Consider the following 19206-nt stretch of genomic DNA (forward strand, 5'->3'; position numbering starts at 1 on the left):
CCCCGTTCTAGAGGGACGGGCCAATAATCGGGCTGGCCTTGAACGTGTCCCAACGGCAGCCGCGCGTGCGTCCGCCCGCCCGCCCCTCTGAGGCCCTCCCAACGCGAGGGAGCCAATGGGCTGCGGGGCTATCGAGTGGGCGTGCCCTGTGAATGGCTGCCGCCGCCACCGCGAAAGTGGAGCTGAGCGCGAGCGGCGGGCGCGGACTGAGGCAGGCGGAGGGATGGTCGGGTGGGAGAAAGGGCTCCGGATCCGGTTCGAGCCCGGCAGGTGCTGGCTGGAGGAGGTGAGGCAGAGCTGGCGGCTTTGGGCCTTCTTCCCCGCCTTCCCTCCTTCCCCTCCCTTCCTTCTCTCCGCGGGAGGTAAACAGATACTAGCCGCGCCCCCTGAGCGGGGTGGGGCGAGCCGAGGTGGGGCCGCTGCTGCTCGGGGGTCTGGGCAAAGCTTTGTAATGGCCAGCCCAGCCCTGCAGGGTAGGCCTCCGCTTGGGTGTTAAGAAAAATCCACCCCCCGGGTTGAGTGGCACTAACTTACTCCTGACGATCCCAAACACAACTTACCTGAGAGCAGCCTCCGTCGGGCTAAGATGGGGGAAGCCTCAGGGCGATGGTGATAATACAATAATCCGATTTTAGGTGCCCCACTGTGCGCAACGGGATTTACTTTCAGGCAGTGCTTTTTATCTTGTTTAGGGGTAGTCTCATTTTGACTACAGAAAATCACCATTTGACAGGCCAAATCGGGGAAAATAAATACAGTAAATGGACAAAAGTACAAAGATTCACAAAATGTTTAGGGGTATTCGTACCCCCCCCCCAAAGTACTTCTTTCTGTTGTAATCACCACCCCCAAGGCCTTATTGCTGGGCTGGGGAAGGGAGGGCGAAATGCACGCTTCAGATGTTGCCTGCCTGAGAGGAAGCCTCGCTCATCATAGTAGGATTTTGCTCCGAGATCAGGATCAGTTTGTTAAAATGTTTTCCATGCCCTCTGTCTTAAGTAAAATAAAATAAAAAATCGTGGGATTTCTGACCGTTAAGATGCCCAGTGTGGGTTGCAACAGCAGTGGGATCCTACAGCAATTAAAAGCAAATAAAACAATACAAAACCAAAACTGGAATAACAGTTTGTCACTGGTCTCTCTCTGTAACTAACAGCCCCTTCCCTGTTCTTGTAACTTGGAGTGGGGGAGGTGGAATGGGGAACTAGTCATTCATCCCCCGTCCTCCTTTTAAGTATTTGATTCTGAACCACGCCTGTGATGTACTTCCTCACATAGCTGGAAATTCCACTTCAACCCACATATTTGAAAGAATATTTATTTTGATCATTCCAGTCACCATTTTTGCTATGCAAAGAAGCTTACTAAATTAGCTGCCTGGGAATTAGCCTTTTGCTGGAACAATTGTAAACATTATCTTTATTTATATGATATATTTAAACAGTCCCTTTTAATGCAAGTCAGTTTCCGTAAACAATAGTAAGATATGTCCTTCTGATGCTAGAAATGTAAAGCTTGGAGCTATAAGCAATCTAAGGTTGTTGTCTTCAGTATACTGTGGGCTGTTTGTGCAGTCCTGTGCATGCTTCCTTGGCATAAGTCCCATTGAACTCAGTGGGGCTTGCATTGGAGTAGACTCACACAGAAGGTCCCCTAAAGCCTTCTAAAACAAATATTAAACTATGGATTAAGTTTTGTTAAGAATATAGAAGATAACAATTTTCTTTTTTTACAGGAGGATGTTGATACGCCAAACAGACGTGTTCTGATTACTGGTGCTACTGGGTTGCTTGGCAGATCTGTGTATAAGGAATTTAAAGGAAATAATTGGAATGCTGTCGGTTGTGGGTACAGCAGGGCTCGACCAATGTTTGAGCAAGTTAATCTTCTAGATACTACTGCTGTTCACAATGTCATCCAGGATTTTCAGGTGAGAATGGTGGAAAGAAGGATAAAGCGGCTAACCACCATGTTTCTCTGAAGGTTTCTTCAGTAAATTCATGTTAGTTGGTCACATAAAGTTTTACTGATTATTGATGTCCACTATCTATCACAGCAATATTTAGCTTTGTTTATGTATCCCCCCCCCCCCTGTAATCTCTGATGCAACCCTTAGTGCACCTTCTGTATATGAGGTGCATGATATGAGGAAAACTAGTGTGCAGGAAAGTAGCTATTTACTAGTAGTCTAGTAGAACCTAGAAAGCCTTCTTTAAAATAACACTGCAGAATAAGTTGGGCTTCTCACTTAGAGAGTGATTAGGGAATTCCTTTCTTTTGGTTATGCAAATTGCATGCACAAGAAAAATGGGGAAAAGAGCACCTCCAATGAGCAAAGCAAACAAAGGAGACGGAAGGCTCCTGTATTCACTGATATAAGAACTATTTTATTTTCGCTCACTGTGTTTCAGAGTATAAGGACTCCTTCTAGAGCTTGAGAAATGTTAAAGTTTGCCAAAAAATAAAAAATATTATTCTTCATATCTAAACCGCTGCAGAAACAGCTTGAAGAAATGTCTGAGCAAAAAAAGATGATTTTCTTTCTCCGCATCTGTGTTGAGCCTTACGACTTAGTCAGAGATGATCTAGAGTAAATTTGCACTTTAGATGTGGTTTACTCCATGGGACTATTTTCTGCTAGCTTTCCATGAACAGTGTGGATTTGGTACAACTACTTGCTTGTTCTTTGCTCATTAAAATGGGTGTTTAATTTCCAGCCTCATGTGATAATACATTGTGCGGCTGAGAGAAGGCCAGATGTTGTAGACAGTCAACCAGATGCTGCTTCTCAGCTCAATGTGGCTGCTTCAGGGAACATAGCAAAAGAAGCAGGTAAAAAAGGTTTGGTCTGCATTTCTTCTCAGGATGCATAATTATCTTTTATGTGTCATCATAAGTATGGGTTATACACCTGAACTGAAAGAATTCTTACCACAAGAAATGTATTATTAGCTGTTTGAGTAACATGCACTGATGGAGGAGACGGATAGCGGGAACTGGCTGCCAGCTGTTGGAATCAAATTCTGGGTTAGAAATACTTAGGTCTTTCACAATCACGTAAATATTTGCTGTTTGTGTGTTTTAAATTCTTGGGGAGAATAAAGATAAAGAGAGTAACTGCTTTGTATTTACGTCTCTTCATATTGCTTTAATTTATTCTTTTTATAGCTCAAGTAGGAGCATTTTTGATCTACATTAGTACTGACTATGTATTTGATGGAACAAATCCTCCCTATAAAGAGAATGATGCACCAAATCCCCTAAATCTCTATGGGAAAACTAAACTAGAGGGCGAAAAGGCAGTTTTAACAAACAATGAAGGTAAGTGTCAATTTACAGCTGGTAAGGTTTTCTTTAACAGTTAAGGCTTGAAATCTTTTACTGGATTTCCATAAATAGGAGTAAATGGATTTGGAAGTTCAATTTTATTTTATTTTCAAAATAAGAAACGTATTTTAAAATGGGGAGGAGGTTTAAAAGGAAGCTGTAGAGAATAATTAGAATCAAGTCTCTTTATAAAGTTTTGAGATTATGTAAAACCAATATAACAGAAGGTCAGATAAAATGTATACCACTGAGTTGTAATGGTAAGAGAGAATGGTAGCATTGTTAATTAATTGTTGAGGTTGAGGTTAGGGGTAAGGAGCAGAGGAAGCTGTAAAAGTCTTCCTTTTTAAAAAATAATAATTTGAAAACCTTGTTGAGAGGGGAACAACTAGGCACAAACTCTAGCAAGACAAATGAAATTTGAGAATAAAAAGTGGTTGGAATTCAGGACACCTGTCCTTTCCAATAACTAGAGGTAGTTCTTTAGTGAATTTCTTCTTACCCCTTTCATTTGCACATCAGATTAATCCATCAAAGAGTATACAGTTGTATCTCCACTTATGTATTCCTCCAGTTACATAAACTTTGGGATTCTTAAGCTGCAAACCCAGAAGTATATTTTCAGGTTTTTGCCGTGCATGTGTTCGCAGAAGTGGTCTCTCTGGTTGCAAAAACCTTGGGATCTGGCTGGACCTCCGGTTATAGATCCCATCCGCAACCAGAGGTACCACTGTGCTGAGATTTGAACTTCTGCAAGACTTGCTAAAATAGAGTAGATAATGACAAAAGCAATACTGTTAGTGTGCCAAAGGCAATAATGATGCATGTTCTCGAGTTGCTCTCTGGTAACTTCTGTTGGGTGTCAGAATGGCCACAGCAGCTTTCACCAACCGAGTATCCTCCAGATGTTATTGGACTTGAACTTCCAGTTGTGCTGGTCGGAGCTGGTAGGAACTGTAGTCCAACAACATGCGAAGAGCAAGGCTATATGTTCTGTAGTGGCAAGCTAGATGATCGCCGCAGTTTCCTAAGTGATTTGTATTGGTATTGGTGGCCTAGAAGCTGAGGATTCTATTTGTTTTCTTTACCAAATGTACTGGACACCCAATGGCTATTGTTCTGTGAGTGTTGTACAAAAGGTGGTGGGGAAAATTAAAACAACATACAGAAACATTCATTACCTATTGTACATTAATGAGTATCAGGAAGTCATGCTTGACAAAACTACATAAGAAAGAAAGGAGCCATAAAGTTTGGGGCCATATGAGAATACATCACTGGGAGGTCTAACTAAGGGTTTATTCCATTTCTTATTTATCTTAACTGCTCCTTTTCAGTGTTTAATGTCAAGGCCAAGGAAATTCCCAATCACTGCCACCTGCTGGCAACTCTATGCTATTTATCTTGCTTTTTATTTTGCCTCATTTTATAATTTTAGAGCTTGGTACTGAAAGGGAGATTAAAGGTCTGTGTGCTATTGGGAAGGAGTAAATTGGGTATGGGGAAATTGTTGGGGAGAAAATAAAATGGGATTTTTGGAGGGGCATTGAAGAAAAGAAAGAGCTTGAAAATCATACATCCAGAGTATTATGCACTTTTCTGCTTACTCCATCTGATAAGTCAAAATGTAGTGCTGTAAAAGGAGCAGTAAAAATGTCCAGGGGGTTAGCACACCCTCCCTATACAGAAAAGCTAAACTATTTGGTGGGATTTAGTTTAGCAAAAATGACTACTGTGGTCAGGATGGAGGAACATGACACAGGCTTATTAATTACAAATAATGAGAGAATTTATACAGAGAGATTTTTTTCCTCCTCCCCAAAATCTGTGATCTCTAGATTATCTAGTGAAACTGATTAATAACAGATTCAGGACTAAAACTATTTCCATGCACAGGGAGAAATTCAACATAGCACTGAGCAGCTGCTGGGCAGTAGAGCCAAAGCCTGCTGAATTTCCTGTATGTGGCACTTTGAAGTCTCAATTTTGGGGCTTCAAAGTGCTCAGTCACCTGATAGCATTGTCATGTCAGGTGACTGATGGATGGGTAACCCCACTCATCTGTCAAATTTGGCCTGCGAGGCTAAGATCCCTGATAAAAGTTCTCACCTGGAGAGCTGAAAAGATTCCTAACCCTTTTGATTGTATAGAGCAATAGAGTTCATTGGCTGGGTAATCATTAGAAACAAGCAGATCCCTGTCATCTGTATTGTATAGTGATACTATTAGCTGAATCCAAAGCCTCTGTTTAGACAAGTTGACTTGTCCCAATTGGATCCAACTTCTGTTTTAAAAATGTGGATGTCAGATTTCTCAGTTGTTAGGAATGGTAGGTGGAGGGATACATGATAGCGAGAACTCACTGAATGGCTACCAGATTTAGCTCGCCAGTTTGTGTGCATTCATGTAATGCAGGGCTGACTGAGAACAGGTAACTCGCAACTTACACACATTTTACTTGCACACATTCAGCTTTATGCGCTTGGCAAACAAAGGGCGCAAGCATCCAGGGAAAAAAGACACTGGCAGTCCCACCCGCCATTGACCCCAGGTGTTTTGAAAATATGTGAATTAGGCTTTATGTGATATCCCCAGAATATAATCCCTACAAAACTTGAAAATCACCTGTAATGAGTGTTTGCAGTCATTTTGTTGCTTACTTTGGGTTGGTAGTTAACTGCAGGTTTGTTGTAGAACATTCTCATATACTGGTGACACAGGATTTCAAGGAGAAAAAATGAGTTTTATGATGGGTTAACAGTAGATGTTGACTTATACCATTATTTCTTTCCTACTTATCATGTGGATCCTGGGCATCTTTTCTATTGCATGGTAAGGTGCTTTTGATGTAATTTAGCACTTCTTCCTTGCATAAGTGTACATAATCTGAAGTTTTCATCTGAAATCTTCACACCCACCGAGATTTATTCTCTTTTCCACATAAGTAGACTTGCCTTTTCAAGGGAGTGAAGTGTCTTGTAAATAGTTCAAAGGTGGTTTAATTTTCTTTTCAGAGATGAGCTGAGGAATTTTCATTGTACCTGTTCATAAATACAGCTTTGTATTCATAGCTTTTCTCATCTTCTAGGTGCTGCTGTGCTTAGAATTCCTATTTTATATGGAGAGGTTGAAAGGTTGGAAGAGAGCGCTGTGACAGTTATGTTTGATAAAGTGCAATTCAATAATAAATCAGCCAATATGGACCACTGGCAGCAGAGGTTTCCCACCTATGTCAAGGATGTAGCCAGTGTTTGTCGACAGCTAGCGGAGAAGAAAATGTTGGTGAGATATTCTTAAAATAAATTTCAGCCAGGATTTTTCGGACTACTTCACATATTATCATATGTGTAAGATTGTAGTAGTACTAGCAGTGATTCTGTGTTTTTATGATGTATTCAAGATTTCAAAAATACTGTGGGCTGTATCCAGTGGTGCCTTCACACTAATGGATGACTTCTGTTGCAAGGACATGGTTCCTATTTTCACCAATGCGTCCCGTCCCCCGTCCGTCCCCCTGTTGCAGTCCTCTATGCCATTCCATCTGGACCAGATGATGCTGTGCAAGTGACTGGACACAGTGATGGGCTGGATGATAGCCAGTAATAAACAATTATGATAAGTTGGGGGCTTTGTGGGTAGGTGGTTCCTAGGTTTGGGAATTAAGTAGATAGCCTGTTCTGGTCAGGGTAGTACTCTTAAAGAACAGATGGGTAGTCGGGGTTTTTTCCTGGTTTGCAAACTGTCACTAGAGGTTAGATACCATAGAATTGGAAGGGATCCTGAGGATCATCTAGTCCACCCCCTGCAATGCAGAAATATGCAGCTGCCCCATACAGGGATCAAACCTGCAACCTTGGTGTTATCAGCACCATGCGCTAACCAACTGGTTCGTGTGGCCTCCATGGTAAGGAATGCTTGTGCCCACCTTTGGCTGGTTTGCCAGCTATAACTGTTCTTGAATTGGGATAATCCAGCTACAGTAGCTCCTGCTATAATAACCTCCTGATCTGAGTATTGCAATGTGTTCTACAGAGGCCTTCCTTTGAAGATGGTCTGGAAGCTGCACAAGATGCAGAATGCCTCATACTGTTTCTTTACGGTGGTGAGATGGGGTCATGTTACACTGATCCTGGAAACACTTCTGGCTGCCCGTGAATTGCCTGGCTTAATTCATGGTACTGGTGTACAGAGCACTGAATGGCTGAGGGCCCAAGTACTTGAATGAATGCCTTCCTCAGTACCAGTAAACCAGGCTTTGAGATTTGCAGGGGAAGCTTGCTTGCCATGCCTCTGGTAAATATGGCCTGGGGGAGGGCACAGTATATGAGGAAGGGTCCTCTCAGTGGCAGCAGCCCACCTGTGCAACTCTGTTCCTGTTGAAAGGAGATTGTTCCCCAGGTGCCAGTTTAAGACCTACTTTTTCCAGCAAGCTGTAGTAATCTATTGCTTACCAGCATATTGTATTCTATATTTTATTTTGCATTGAGGTTTCAACTTTTAATGTTGCATTTTGTTGTTGTTGTCATGAGAGGAAGGGAAAGCTACAAGAACTAATAATATTTCCCACTGTTTTTGAGCATCCAGAACCCTACGGGGAAGCTTTTGGAAGGCATGGGGGTGCACTGGGTATATGCCCCGCTTTGCACAAGGGGAAGTCTTTGTGCTATCACCAAGCTACCATTGGGTACAACCCTATGTTAACTGTTACAACTAGTCTTGAATACTGTAAGAGTGGGCAGGGTGGTGGTGCTCAGCTGACCTCCCATTGCCCATGTTGCTGTTGCTTATCTGGAAGTAAAGGAGAAGGGGGCAGCTAGGACAGCCCAGTGGAGATGCACAAGCTTCACCTCCCCCATCCATTTTGCAGGCAAGCAAAAGCAATTCTGGCAACAGGAAATCAGGTGAGCAGCCTCACCCTACCAACCAGTACTTTTTGTAACATTCCCTCTGAATGCAGTAATATAAGAAGCACCATTCTGTTCAGAAGAAGGCTAGATTGTGATGTGGTAGGCATTATAGAAACGATAGATGGGTTGATATTTTGACTGGAATTTTTACCAGGGACTAGAAGAATGGTGGCGGTGGCAAAGGGGGGTTATTTTCTGGGTCAGTAAATGTGCTGGTGGCAAGAAAGCATGATCTAAGGTGGACCTCTGAGGTTAGAGTGCAGGCATTCTCTGAGGACACAGCTACATGCTGTTTGGGTGGGGTTCAGTTTTGCTTTGGCAGCACATTCACTGTGGAAAACATGCTGTCAAAGCATCTGCTCATCAGCTGGTAAGTCGAGAGTTCAATCTTGCTAGGTGCTGGTTCACCCAGAACAGTATGTTCACGGTGGGAGGAGATGGTTCCTTCAGGTAAACAAAACTGTTCACACTGACAGAGCAATCTTCTTAGTGCAGTATTGAATTCCTCTGTAGGAGGAATGCATAAGCTGCTGGTTTAATGCTGACTATACTAGGAAGTTGCATTCAGGTGCATGTAACCTTCAGAACACTTGCCAGGGTTTTTAAACTAAAGGTTGTTCCCCCCCCCCTTCTGTTGACCTTGCATCATGATAGCTTTATCTTGGAATGAGAGGGTGATATTGCAGTAGAAATGCTTGGCAAGCAAGTTCTAGTCATTGCTTATACACAAGAGATTATAATAGCTCTAGATTGTGGCAGTCTTTTCATATAAACATAGAAGAGTAAGATGTGTGAAGTTTTGCTTTCTAAAGGAAGAAAACTGCCGCCCAGATTTTTATTTTATTTTATTTTATTTATTTTTTTACAATACTTGGTTGAACTGATGTAGTTCTAGGGGGGGACCCTGAGTAGTTGAGTGAAATAGAGTGCAATAGAGAAATGGAGAGAGATCTGGTGGATTACTGTTTTTAAAAGAATAATTGGCCTTGGCTTGATCCAGCAACGTAATGATTTTGTTCTTATGTGGACAGAGATTTGCTTGAAATGGAACTCAAATCCTTTTTCATAGCAAAGCTACTACTCAAAGAACTGTGGAATATAGAAAAGAGCCAGGGATATTGAGCTTCTTGTTTAGTATAATATTCCAATAACATGGTTATAAGCAAGGTGGTTCACTGCTGTTGTGTTTTCTACACATTTTCTGAAATAACCGCATGGCTAAACAAATAGTTCTAGAGGGGGGACAAAATATAAGAAGGCATATAGAAAAGAAAAAAAAGATTGCTCTTTGAATAAATCTAAGAGTGAGCTAAAACTGAATGTTTTTACTCTGCAGAAAAACACAAGGCTGGGAATTGCAATTAGGCAGAATATTTATTTATGGAAAAATAAGTTCTCTTTGAGTTAGGGTGGCAGAATTGTCATGATCAGCTTTAGAATGATCATATGTGAAATTCTCTGTTTTGCAAAAACTTATCTGGGTGATCCAGATATGTTAGATTGACTTAAAACTTGCTTTTCAAGTTAGCCTTAAAGGGAATGTTCTCTAGCTTTGTTTATGGTGTTTTCTCTGTATTTATTTAACACCGTAAAATAAACAAGAACATAAACTTTGTATACTTCTCTTTTTCCTTAGGATCCATCAATAAGAGGAACGTTCCACTGGTCTGGTAATGAGCGGATGACTAAATTTGAAATGGCATGTGCTATGGCGGATGCTTTCAATCTTCCCAGTAGCCACTTGAGACCAGTAAGTCATAGTGTATAACCCCTGACACAGAAAGAAAAAGGAACTCTCACAAAGTTTTATCAAAGGCAGAACTTTCTCAGGAGTAATATTGCACAATACAATATAAAATAATTGCAGAATGTTCACCAGCTGTGGTTTGGCTGTTCTCTTACACCGAGGGTCCCAACTGAGGCTCCTTAGAGTCCCACTGTCTCTTATTTCATCAGAGACAGATGGTGAGCTTGTCACCTTGGTAAGCTCAGGGCTCCTTCCATCATCAGGCATGCTTTGTGAACAGTTTGTTCAGATTCAGGGTTCCTGTTGTTCTGTTCTGTATCGCAGCCAATACTACTTCAGTTTCTTTTTTAGGTGGCGGAACAAGCTTCATAATTTTCTGCTTCCTCCCCTAATTGTTCTAGGTAGAGCCTTCTAACCTCTCACACAAGCAGCCCCTTCACTGGTTACAGGTCTCTTACCATACCCTCAGAAGCTTCTTCCATTTCCTTCTCCTCCTCCCTGCTTCTCTCCTCTGCATCAGCACTGTCCACTAAGTTCTGTGGGCCTGTCCCATTCCTCTCCTTGATTCACTCGCACACCTTCCCACAGCCACTCTGCGGTTTCATCTTCCACACTCTCACCCTGCTTCCCTTTCAGTCTCCCCTTCTTGTGTTGCCTTGTCTGCCCATTTTCCTCTCATTGCCTCTCCTTTCTTTTCCTGTCTGGGACTCTCCTGTGCTGCCGGCTGCGGTTTTATGTCTCAGCCAATAGGGTGTTGATACCTCCTTGGTGGTTGCATTTCTCAGGCTGCCAGGTTCCACCTCCTGGGGCTCCCAAATGGGCTGCATCTCCTATCTTCCACCCTTTGAAATAATGCAGATTGATAAACCATATCTGCAGAGCTACTTTCTACAGTTTGGAACTCTCTTGTATTTTCACCTCTGCAGTTGCAAAGGTAACTACATAACTCTGCAAGCTGGAAACTTGAGCTGAGATTCAGGGAACCCAACGCATGCAGCCAAGGGAGATTATTCCCACCTGGCTACAATTTCTGACTCTTCATTATATAATAGCAAAAATAAGTTATTTCTTGTACCCCACTTATCTGACTGGGTTGCCCCAGCCACTCTGGGCAACTTTCAACAGAATCTAAAAGAACACAACAAAACATCAGACATTAAAATATGAGTCTCAGCAGTTCTTTCTACCTTAGCCTTGGAACTGGCCACTCCTTTGGTAGCTGTAAGCGACAGAGAAGTGCATACAGGCAAGTCCATGGAATTACAGGTTTGCTATGGGAAAGCATTTAGGCTATCCTACATTGCAGAATTGTGAGTGTTTTCCTGAGAAGAGATTTCTTTATTTTTATTTGTTGTTCTAGACAGAGTGCATATTTCTCTTTTACTGCCTATTTTTATTTTTAAAGATTACAGATAGCCCAGTTGTGGGAGCTCTCCGTCCCAAGAATGCTCAGCTTGACTGTTCTAGACTACAGATGTTGGGCATTGGACAGCACACTCCATTTCGTGTTGGGATCAAAGAATCACTCTGGCCATTCCTTACCGACAAGAAGTGGAGACAGACGGTCTTCCATTAGTTGGAAATATTTTAGAACATGTATGGTATGAGGCACTTTTTAAAGGGGGGGGGAGAATGGTTTTGTATTGATTGTTCTATGTTACAAGTTTAATTCAATCAGGTAAAAATATGGTCTTGCACTAGTGAACTTATAAGAGGTGTTGGCAAAAAAGAACCTTGTTCGAAGTGATTGCTATTTCTTTCTGTTCCGTCACTTGTTTCTTTAAATATTTAGCAACCTCTGAGTACTACAACCATCAGTAATGGTTGAGATGAGATCCATTTTCCTGAAATACACTGTTGCTTTATGTGTCTTCGATTGCAAAAGAGTATCTCTCTTAACATTATTTCCCTTTTTGCCAAAATAATTAAAATAAAGCACTGGATTTTGGCATTTCATTTTTTAAAAAAGCTATTCTGATGTGATTGAAATGGAAGTGAGAAGTTTGGAGTTTGCTTTAGCTATGATCAAAATATTCTAAAGTAATGCTTTATTTTTGCAATTAAGGTGTAGCTTTAATGCTTGAAAGATGTTCTGTATTTTGAAATCTCAACTGCTTTCTTACATTTGTACAAAATAGTTCATATGTCACATGTGCACTGTTAATGAGCACACTGGTTCATTTTGGGTGTTGGAGGCACAAAATACAAACATTATTGCTGTCTTTTCTCTATTGGTGTTTCTGAGAACCCCATAGAATCCAGAAAATTATTAGATGTTCTCACTAAACAACCAGTTTACACATTGTGTCAGAATTGTCATTGTTTCAATTGGACCAAAAGAGCTATACCAATAGAACTATTCCTGGTTGTTCATTCCTCATTGCATACATGCAGATAGGATGGCTGCATTAGGTATTTGTACTAGCCTATTTCTGAGGAGAAAATTATATGCTTACAGTGAGAAAGTTTAAAACTATTAATACTGTTCAGCATGAATGTCTAGCTTAAATGGCAAAGTGACTTTTGTGTAAATTTTGTGTTCTTACTTCAATAGAGTGTTAGAGTGTACGTATTGAAACCAAGCTTTTTACTTAAAGCAAGAAAACCTAAGGCAGCTTGTGGCAGGCGTATCTTTTCTCTCCTCTACTCTCTCTTCTGTCTCCTGACCAAGGTAAAGCATCCATCAAAAAACCTTCTAAAGGTGAGGAAACAGCATCAGTCAGATTCATAAAATATCTCTAAGCCATTCCTATTGTCATTCCCTTTTCATAAGGACATATCCTGACTTGTTTGTCTTAGTCTGACAGTCTGACATCTTGATATGCACTTGGTAAGTTATAAATGCAAAACAATATTAAATATATATAACTGGCATGGGATCTTGTGTCTTCTTCATTTCTTGTGGAAATTTCTGGCTGTGTTAGGTTTTTGGGAAGGCTGTTGTTACTTAAGTGTGTGAGCATTTACATTTTTTATAAATTTCACCCTCCAAATTAACAAGTCAGCAGTTCATTCTCTCTATTCCAACCAATTTTCCAGTAAGCTAGTTGAGAACATGATCACAGAATATAATAATCTAGTGCTGATGCTGGAATTTTGATGGCCTTTGGGATGGCACTCTCAGTGCTCATGCATTCACCTGAAAAAAGTTAGGGCATAAAAACTGAGCAATTTGTTTCAGGAGATTTGATCATGTTTATACTGCTAACTACAAATGGTAATGCTATTTGACTGGTGGCCCTATAACAGTCAAATGACTAGGAATATCATTTAGCCACCTTAAGAGCATTTGGAGAGCCACTAAAAATTAGTTGCTAAAATTTGGTCATGGTTGTGTTACATGCTTCACCTGTGGCCTAGAATGTACCTCCCATCCTTGGTCATTGGCCACTGCTTTTCAAAGCTATGGATTAAAAACATAGAAGTCATAGCTATACAATGCATGTACACCCTCTGCAATATTTATACATTTGAAATCATCACACATAGCTTGCATGCTAATCCTTATGTGGAAGTGTTTCCATCTAAGGATTTTGTAATGTGCTGTGCTCTTAGGTATTTTCAGTCTTGGAGGATATGTTGCCCCCACTGCTTACACCTTCCTATATTCCTGTGTCTTTTGAAGCCTCCATTTGCTGCTTCTGCCTGTTATAAAGTGCTCCTTTGTAACTTGTTATCGTGAGTTTCAGATGAGGAAATGGAAAAGAAAATTTGTTGGCCGAGTGATGCCGCATGATATTAATATGAGGTTTTCATTATGAACTTTTTGGACAAGTAATAAATGTTGGGTTGGAACAGAAACAAGGAATCGGGGTGTCACATGCCAGCAACTCCAAATTGTATACATCAAGCATGATGCGAGAAAATAAATGGGCACACAGATTCTGATACTTGGGAAACTAGTGGAGGAACATTCTGGTCCCTTAGTGTCTTCTCTGGGAAGAATTCAGTCTTGCACTTTTCTTATTGTTCATCACCGCCATCATTTCTGCTCACCAGAGAGAACAATCCCCCACCTCTCCTCTCCCCACACTGTTCTGGGGGCTCCTCTGACCCCCCCCCCAGTGGATTTGTGGGTGGAGGGCACATAGTGAGTTTCTGCTAGCATGCTGTATTAGTTGAATCCAGCCCTCTGACCTTAAGTTAACCATATGAAAACAAGCTACAGAAGAATACAGAGTCCTGAAGTTGCCATGTTCAAGTTCATAAGGAAAACTCAACACTTTTAAAACAAAGACTGAATGGCTTTCTTGCTACAGCAGGTACTGTATTTTCTGGCATATAAGACTACTTTTTAACCCAGGAAAATCTTCTCAAAAGTCGGGGGTCATCTTATACGCCGGCTACAGCAGCAGCTCCTGCAGCAACTCCCCACCAAAGGACAAAACGACAGCAAATTAAATCAGAGGACACCAAGCTCTCTAGATGAAGCAGAAATAAACTTGAAAATTGGCCCCAGAAGCCCCCCCAATCACCAGCAACAGAACGACCCTAACCGCTCCTGGTAGTAGACCATGTGGTCCAAAATGGCGGCCTCATGTTGCCCCAGCAACTAGACACGTGTTCGCTGCTTCAGCCCAAGTAAAAGGAAAGGAAAGGCTCACAACAAAGGCAGGGAACGGGAACCAACAACAGCATTAAGCACAGCAGAAGGGGCAAGCAAAGGTAGAAAACAGCTGGGGGGGGAGGGAAGCTGATTATCAAGCTGCGAGGGCAACGACGAAGGGAGCAGTTCGGGCAGGGGAAGCTGAGGGGGAGGTGGCTGGGAACGGAGAAACCTGGAAGCTTCTTCGCCACAAGGGTGGCAAAGTTGTAAAGCAAGAGTGGAAATTGAGACAGCACTCCCCTCAAATGCCCTGCTCCCTACGCACAGCGATGGACTCACCCACTGCCAATTGATCGGGGTGTCTGATAAAGGCTTTTTTCCAGCCACCCTGGGTTGAAACAAGTGTTACACGTCCAAGCAAATTCCACGAGAGTGGCTCAACAAAAGCAGTAAAAAATCCCCCCCCCAAATGCTTCAGCAGGTCCGGCAAAAGCAATAACTGAGGCGAAGTTCAGTGACTTCCTAGTGATTGAGGAAGCGAGCCAAAGAGGAAGCCCTCTGGCTTGCTCCTCTGTTTAAACGGACCCGGCCGCGCCCCTGGCCACTGGGAATTGGAGCGGATTTCTGAGCCGGACTGGAGGCTGGTTTTTTAAATTTTTTTTTGGTGTGCGTTGGAAGAGGGGTAGTCTTATACGGCGAGTATATCCCAAACTCTATATTTTAACTGGAAAAGTTGGGGTCGTCTTATACGCCCAGTCGCCTTATACGCCGGAAAATACAGTAATTGTATCCTATAGGTGGTAAAACCTTTCAGTGCAAGTTTTTGTGTCAGCTGTAAAATTCCTCAGTTATTTTTATTCCTTTGAAATTGGGGGTACTTTTAGGTCTGATTGTGTGATGCACTGTAACTCTACATTTTCTCTTGTGCTGTAAAACAGTCTTCCCTCCACTATTCACAATTTTTTTTTTTTTACCCTTCAGCTATCTTTCTTTAAAAACAGCCTTCATGCCTTTCACAAAGTAGTAAAGCTCTCCTTGCTAATTTTGTTCACCTTCAAAACGTCACAGAACAGCGTGTGCGTTACAAGCCTGCTTAGTTTTTCATAATAAATTCTTTGTTGCTAATCTCTTCCTTTGACATTAGTAGTAACGCGAGTGATATTTGAAGCCTTTTAAAAAGAAATTTTATTATCCCAGTGAGTTGCACAGATCCATATATTCCCCTCCCCCTCCCTTAGGCTTCTGCTGTGAATATTTTAAAAGCAGCATGATTTATACATCTTGGTCTCAAAACAAATGCTGAAATAGCTTTCACCTTGAATCTATTCTCTTTCCTGACACATTTGCTTATGAAAATGAAAGCTTCAGTAATTGCATGTTAACTCATCTTCAGTCAGCACTGTTTGCAATAGCTTGGCATTATTGTTTTACATTTATATGCCACCTTTCCTCCAAGGAACACTAGCTGGTGTGCCTTGTTCTTTTCACCATTTGATCATCAGGTTAAGAGGCAGTGACTGGCCCAAGGTCATCCGATAAGCTTCATGGCTGAGCCGATTTGAACTCTGGTCTCTCATGTCCTAGTCCAATACTAACCAGTACATCACACAGTATCCAGTGGCGTAGCGTGGGGGGTGCAGGGGGCCCCGGCCGCACCGGGCACAACATCTGGGGGTTAGGGTTAGGGGGCGCAAATCCACGGGTTAGGGGGCGCAAATCCACGGGTTAGGGGGTGCAAATTACTTGCCTTGCCCCGGGTGCTGACAACCCACGCTACGCCACTGGGAGGGATGGCGGGGTGTGTGTGGAAACAATGTAATTGATTATTTGGACTGATAATTTGTTATGTTGAAATTGTTTATTTTTTTTAATAAAAAGAAAAGAAACATTGTTGATTCTGAATCCGTTTTAGAATGGTGATATTGATCGTGACAACAATCGCGGCACCTGTATGCAACAGAGTTTGCTTGCTGAGGTGCCTGTTTATTTCCCCCGTGGCAATCCTGTTAGACGTTTGACTCCATTTACTTGATAGAGCTCTTTGAAGGCCGCAGGGTTTATCTGCATGTTCCTGCATTGCAGGGGGCTGGACTAGATGACCCTTGGGTCCCTTCCACCTCTACCATTCTGCGATTCTATATGAAAAGCTTGGGCCGTTTGGCTAGTGAATCTGGTTGGAGAGCAGACTCCACCTGTTTCAGTCTCACACACGGAGATGATTGTAGACTAAGAAAAATAACAAAGTAATTTATAGTAAGGAAGTAACTCAGGTAGATTTTTTTCTTTATAGGTCTCTAACCTAACTAGCTCATCTGGAGAAGAAAAAATGCAGCCGTCTTGGCTCCTTTGTTCTCGGAGGATAACGCCAAGGTGAACTTCTCCTCTTGAGGTCCGATAGAGAGAAGTAAGTGTGAGGAGGAGGAAGTTGTAAACAGGACGCAACCTAAGATGTATCAGCCTAGTCAACAAAAACAGAGCTAGAGAGAGATAAGTCAGCATAGAAATAAAGGTTCAAGGATAGTATGGGACTCTAGAAGTTCCTCGTTCTGTCTTAACTCCTTGCAACCTCTCTTCTGCAAGCTGACTTGTACCTGAACTTCAAACAAATCCACTTGGTTACGTACCTTGGTTCCGTTTATATCAGGGGCCTAAAATGTAGCTTTGTTGTTCTTTTTCTCTATTTGTACGGAAGCTGGTTTGGGGGAAATGCATCAAAATGCAGCATTTCCAAGAAAGAATATGATAGATACAGGTTAGAATATGGATCGTAGATATAAACTGTGCATGTAACACCACTTTCTAAACCAGTGGTGGAAGCAGAGTGGATGCAGAGTAAATGGGAAATCTAACATGCAGCAGAAAGCTCTTCTTTCTGTGCCCCCAGGAGTGTTCTGATATATCTTCTTAACCTCCTTCTGTTTACGAGTTTATAGATGAGCTGCAGTTACTCATATCCCCCGCTGTTTATTTTCTATTTGTTCGCTTGATTTGCCCAGTCAATATTTTACACTTCATGCATGTCTGCTTTGTTATCATTATGCTTTGTTGACATTTTATATCAGTAATCAAGGGGAACTTCAGGTGGCGAGAGAAGTCTCTCTTATGGGAGCATTCAGCATTTCTCCTCCTGCGCAACATTTTTCAGGAGCGGTCATCAGCTGAACTTCATTTTCTTAAGAATTATTATTAAGAAAATAAAGAATTTTTTAAAATAAAATAAAAGCGTGGCATTGAAAATAATGGCTTGAAAGCTAACCCTGCTCAAAGTAGACCCATTTAATTAACAGCCATGACTACCATAGGACCATTAATTTCAATGGGTTCAATCTGAGTAGAATGTAGTTGGCCACAACCCAGGGTAATTAAGCAGGGCCACAACTCATCTGTGTTGCATTCAGAAGACCCAAGGCTCAATTCCTAGCATCTCCGGGTAGGACTGGGAATACCCGCCACTTGAAACTCTGGAGAGCCTCTGCCAGTCAGTGTAGACAATACTGAGCAAGATGGTCTGACTCAGTATAAGTCAGTTTTGTATGCTCACCCTTGTTTTGGTTTGAACGCTGAGCAAAGGCCTGGGGCCTGAAGGCACCTAATATCTGATAAGAGTCATTGCTCCATGTAGCTCAGTGTTGTGTACACTGGCAAGCAGTGGTACCTAATGGTTACAGGCAGGAGACTTTCCCTGCATACAAAGTGTCTGTCCGTTCCCGTCAATGTATCTCATGTCAACAAAATGTCTTTGGACAGGTGAACTGAACCTTGTAGTCTTGGCAGGATTTGTTGACACCCTCCTGTTGCTCACTGGTGCAAAACCAAATCCTCTGACGTGATGGAAACTGCACATGTAGAGACACAAGGAGACTCAGTTCATTCATTACGAGCTAATAAAATTTGTGGGTGGGGTGGGGGGGACACTGGAGCAAGGCTGGGCTTTCCCCCCAACCTGAGGGCTGCATTCCTTCCTGGGCAATCTTCCATGGGGTCATGTGCCCATGTTGGTGGGTGGAGCCAGAGACAAAATTGGGCAACACAACGGATGTGACTCTTACACACTTAGTCATCAAAAGTCAGAGCAACATGCTCACAGTCTGTCCGTCCTTCATCCAGGCAAGCAAGAAGCGTTATCACAGTTCAGTGACACATTCAAGCCAGGTAAAAAGCAATCGAGGAGAGTGTGGAGCAGGGCCAGAGATGGGTGTATCTGGCAGGGGTCCTGGAGGGCTTCATTGTACAGAATCAGCCATTGGTCCACCTTGCTTCTGGGACCTTCTCCATGCAAAAGCACCTGCTCCATGCAGAAGCACTGAGGTGTTAAAGATATCAGTTTAATACACATTTAATGTTATGCTTGAGTGCATTGTATTCGAAATGCTACGCTGTAATGTTTGCATTTGCAATGGGAGGCTTCCATTAGGCATGGGAGGTTTCACTCTGGCAAATGCAGCAGAAAAGTCCGGATGTTTCCCTTTCAGTCATTAGGGTAAGTGATGACTCATTTTTGGAAAACCGAGAGATCTTTAACAACAGGAGATGAAACCCGATAAGCCCAGTGTCTTTAGTCACTGGTGGAGCCAGCAGTAACAGCAATAGAAGCTAAGCTCCACAATGATGATACAAGCAAGTTGCTTAGGATCTCTCTCTGGGAGTAGAGAGAAGAAATTTGTATTGAACTGTTGTTG

At 42.2% G+C, this 19206-nt stretch overlaps 1 protein-coding gene and 1 long non-coding RNA gene across 2 annotated transcripts; both read left to right on the forward strand.

The window, feature by feature from the left end:
• Positions 1-85: 85 nt before the first annotated feature.
• On the forward strand, positions 86-12855 carry MAT2B (methionine adenosyltransferase 2 non-catalytic beta subunit). The gene is made up of 7 exons (XM_082212198.1): positions 86-286; positions 1736-1930; positions 2718-2832; positions 3169-3321; positions 6416-6609; positions 9871-9984; positions 11387-12855. Exons 1-7 carry the CDS (start codon positions 116-118, stop codon positions 11555-11557), a joined length of 1113 nt encoding a protein of 370 aa, XP_082068324.1. The 5' UTR covers positions 86-115; the 3' UTR covers positions 11558-12855.
• LOC309526278 lies at positions 6618-9131 on the forward strand. The gene is made up of 2 exons (XR_014216702.1): positions 6618-9016; positions 9047-9131. It is a non-coding gene; the product is annotated as an uncharacterized lncRNA (long non-coding RNA).
• Positions 12856-19206: the final 6351 nt, after the last annotated feature.

This window comes from Podarcis vaucheri (assembly GCF_965113315.1).
Source record: "Podarcis vaucheri genome assembly, chromosome: 2".
Taxonomy (NCBI): domain Eukaryota; kingdom Metazoa; phylum Chordata; class Lepidosauria; order Squamata; family Lacertidae; genus Podarcis; species Podarcis vaucheri.

What these genes read in the sequence shown, in the direction of transcription:
- MAT2B (XM_082212198.1), top strand. Translation starts at nt 116, where the DNA reads ATGGGCTGCGGGGCTATCGAGTGGGCGTGCCCTGTGAATGGCTGCCGC. An exon ending in ATGTCATCCAGGATTTTCAG is followed by an intron (nt 1,931 to 2,717) that starts GTGAGAATGGTG and finishes TTTAATTTCCAG; the next exon opens with CCTCATGTGATAATACATTG. An exon ending in CCAGTAGCCACTTGAGACCA is followed by an intron (nt 9,985 to 11,386) that starts GTAAGTCATAGT and finishes TTATTTTTAAAG; the next exon opens with ATTACAGATAGCCCAGTTGT.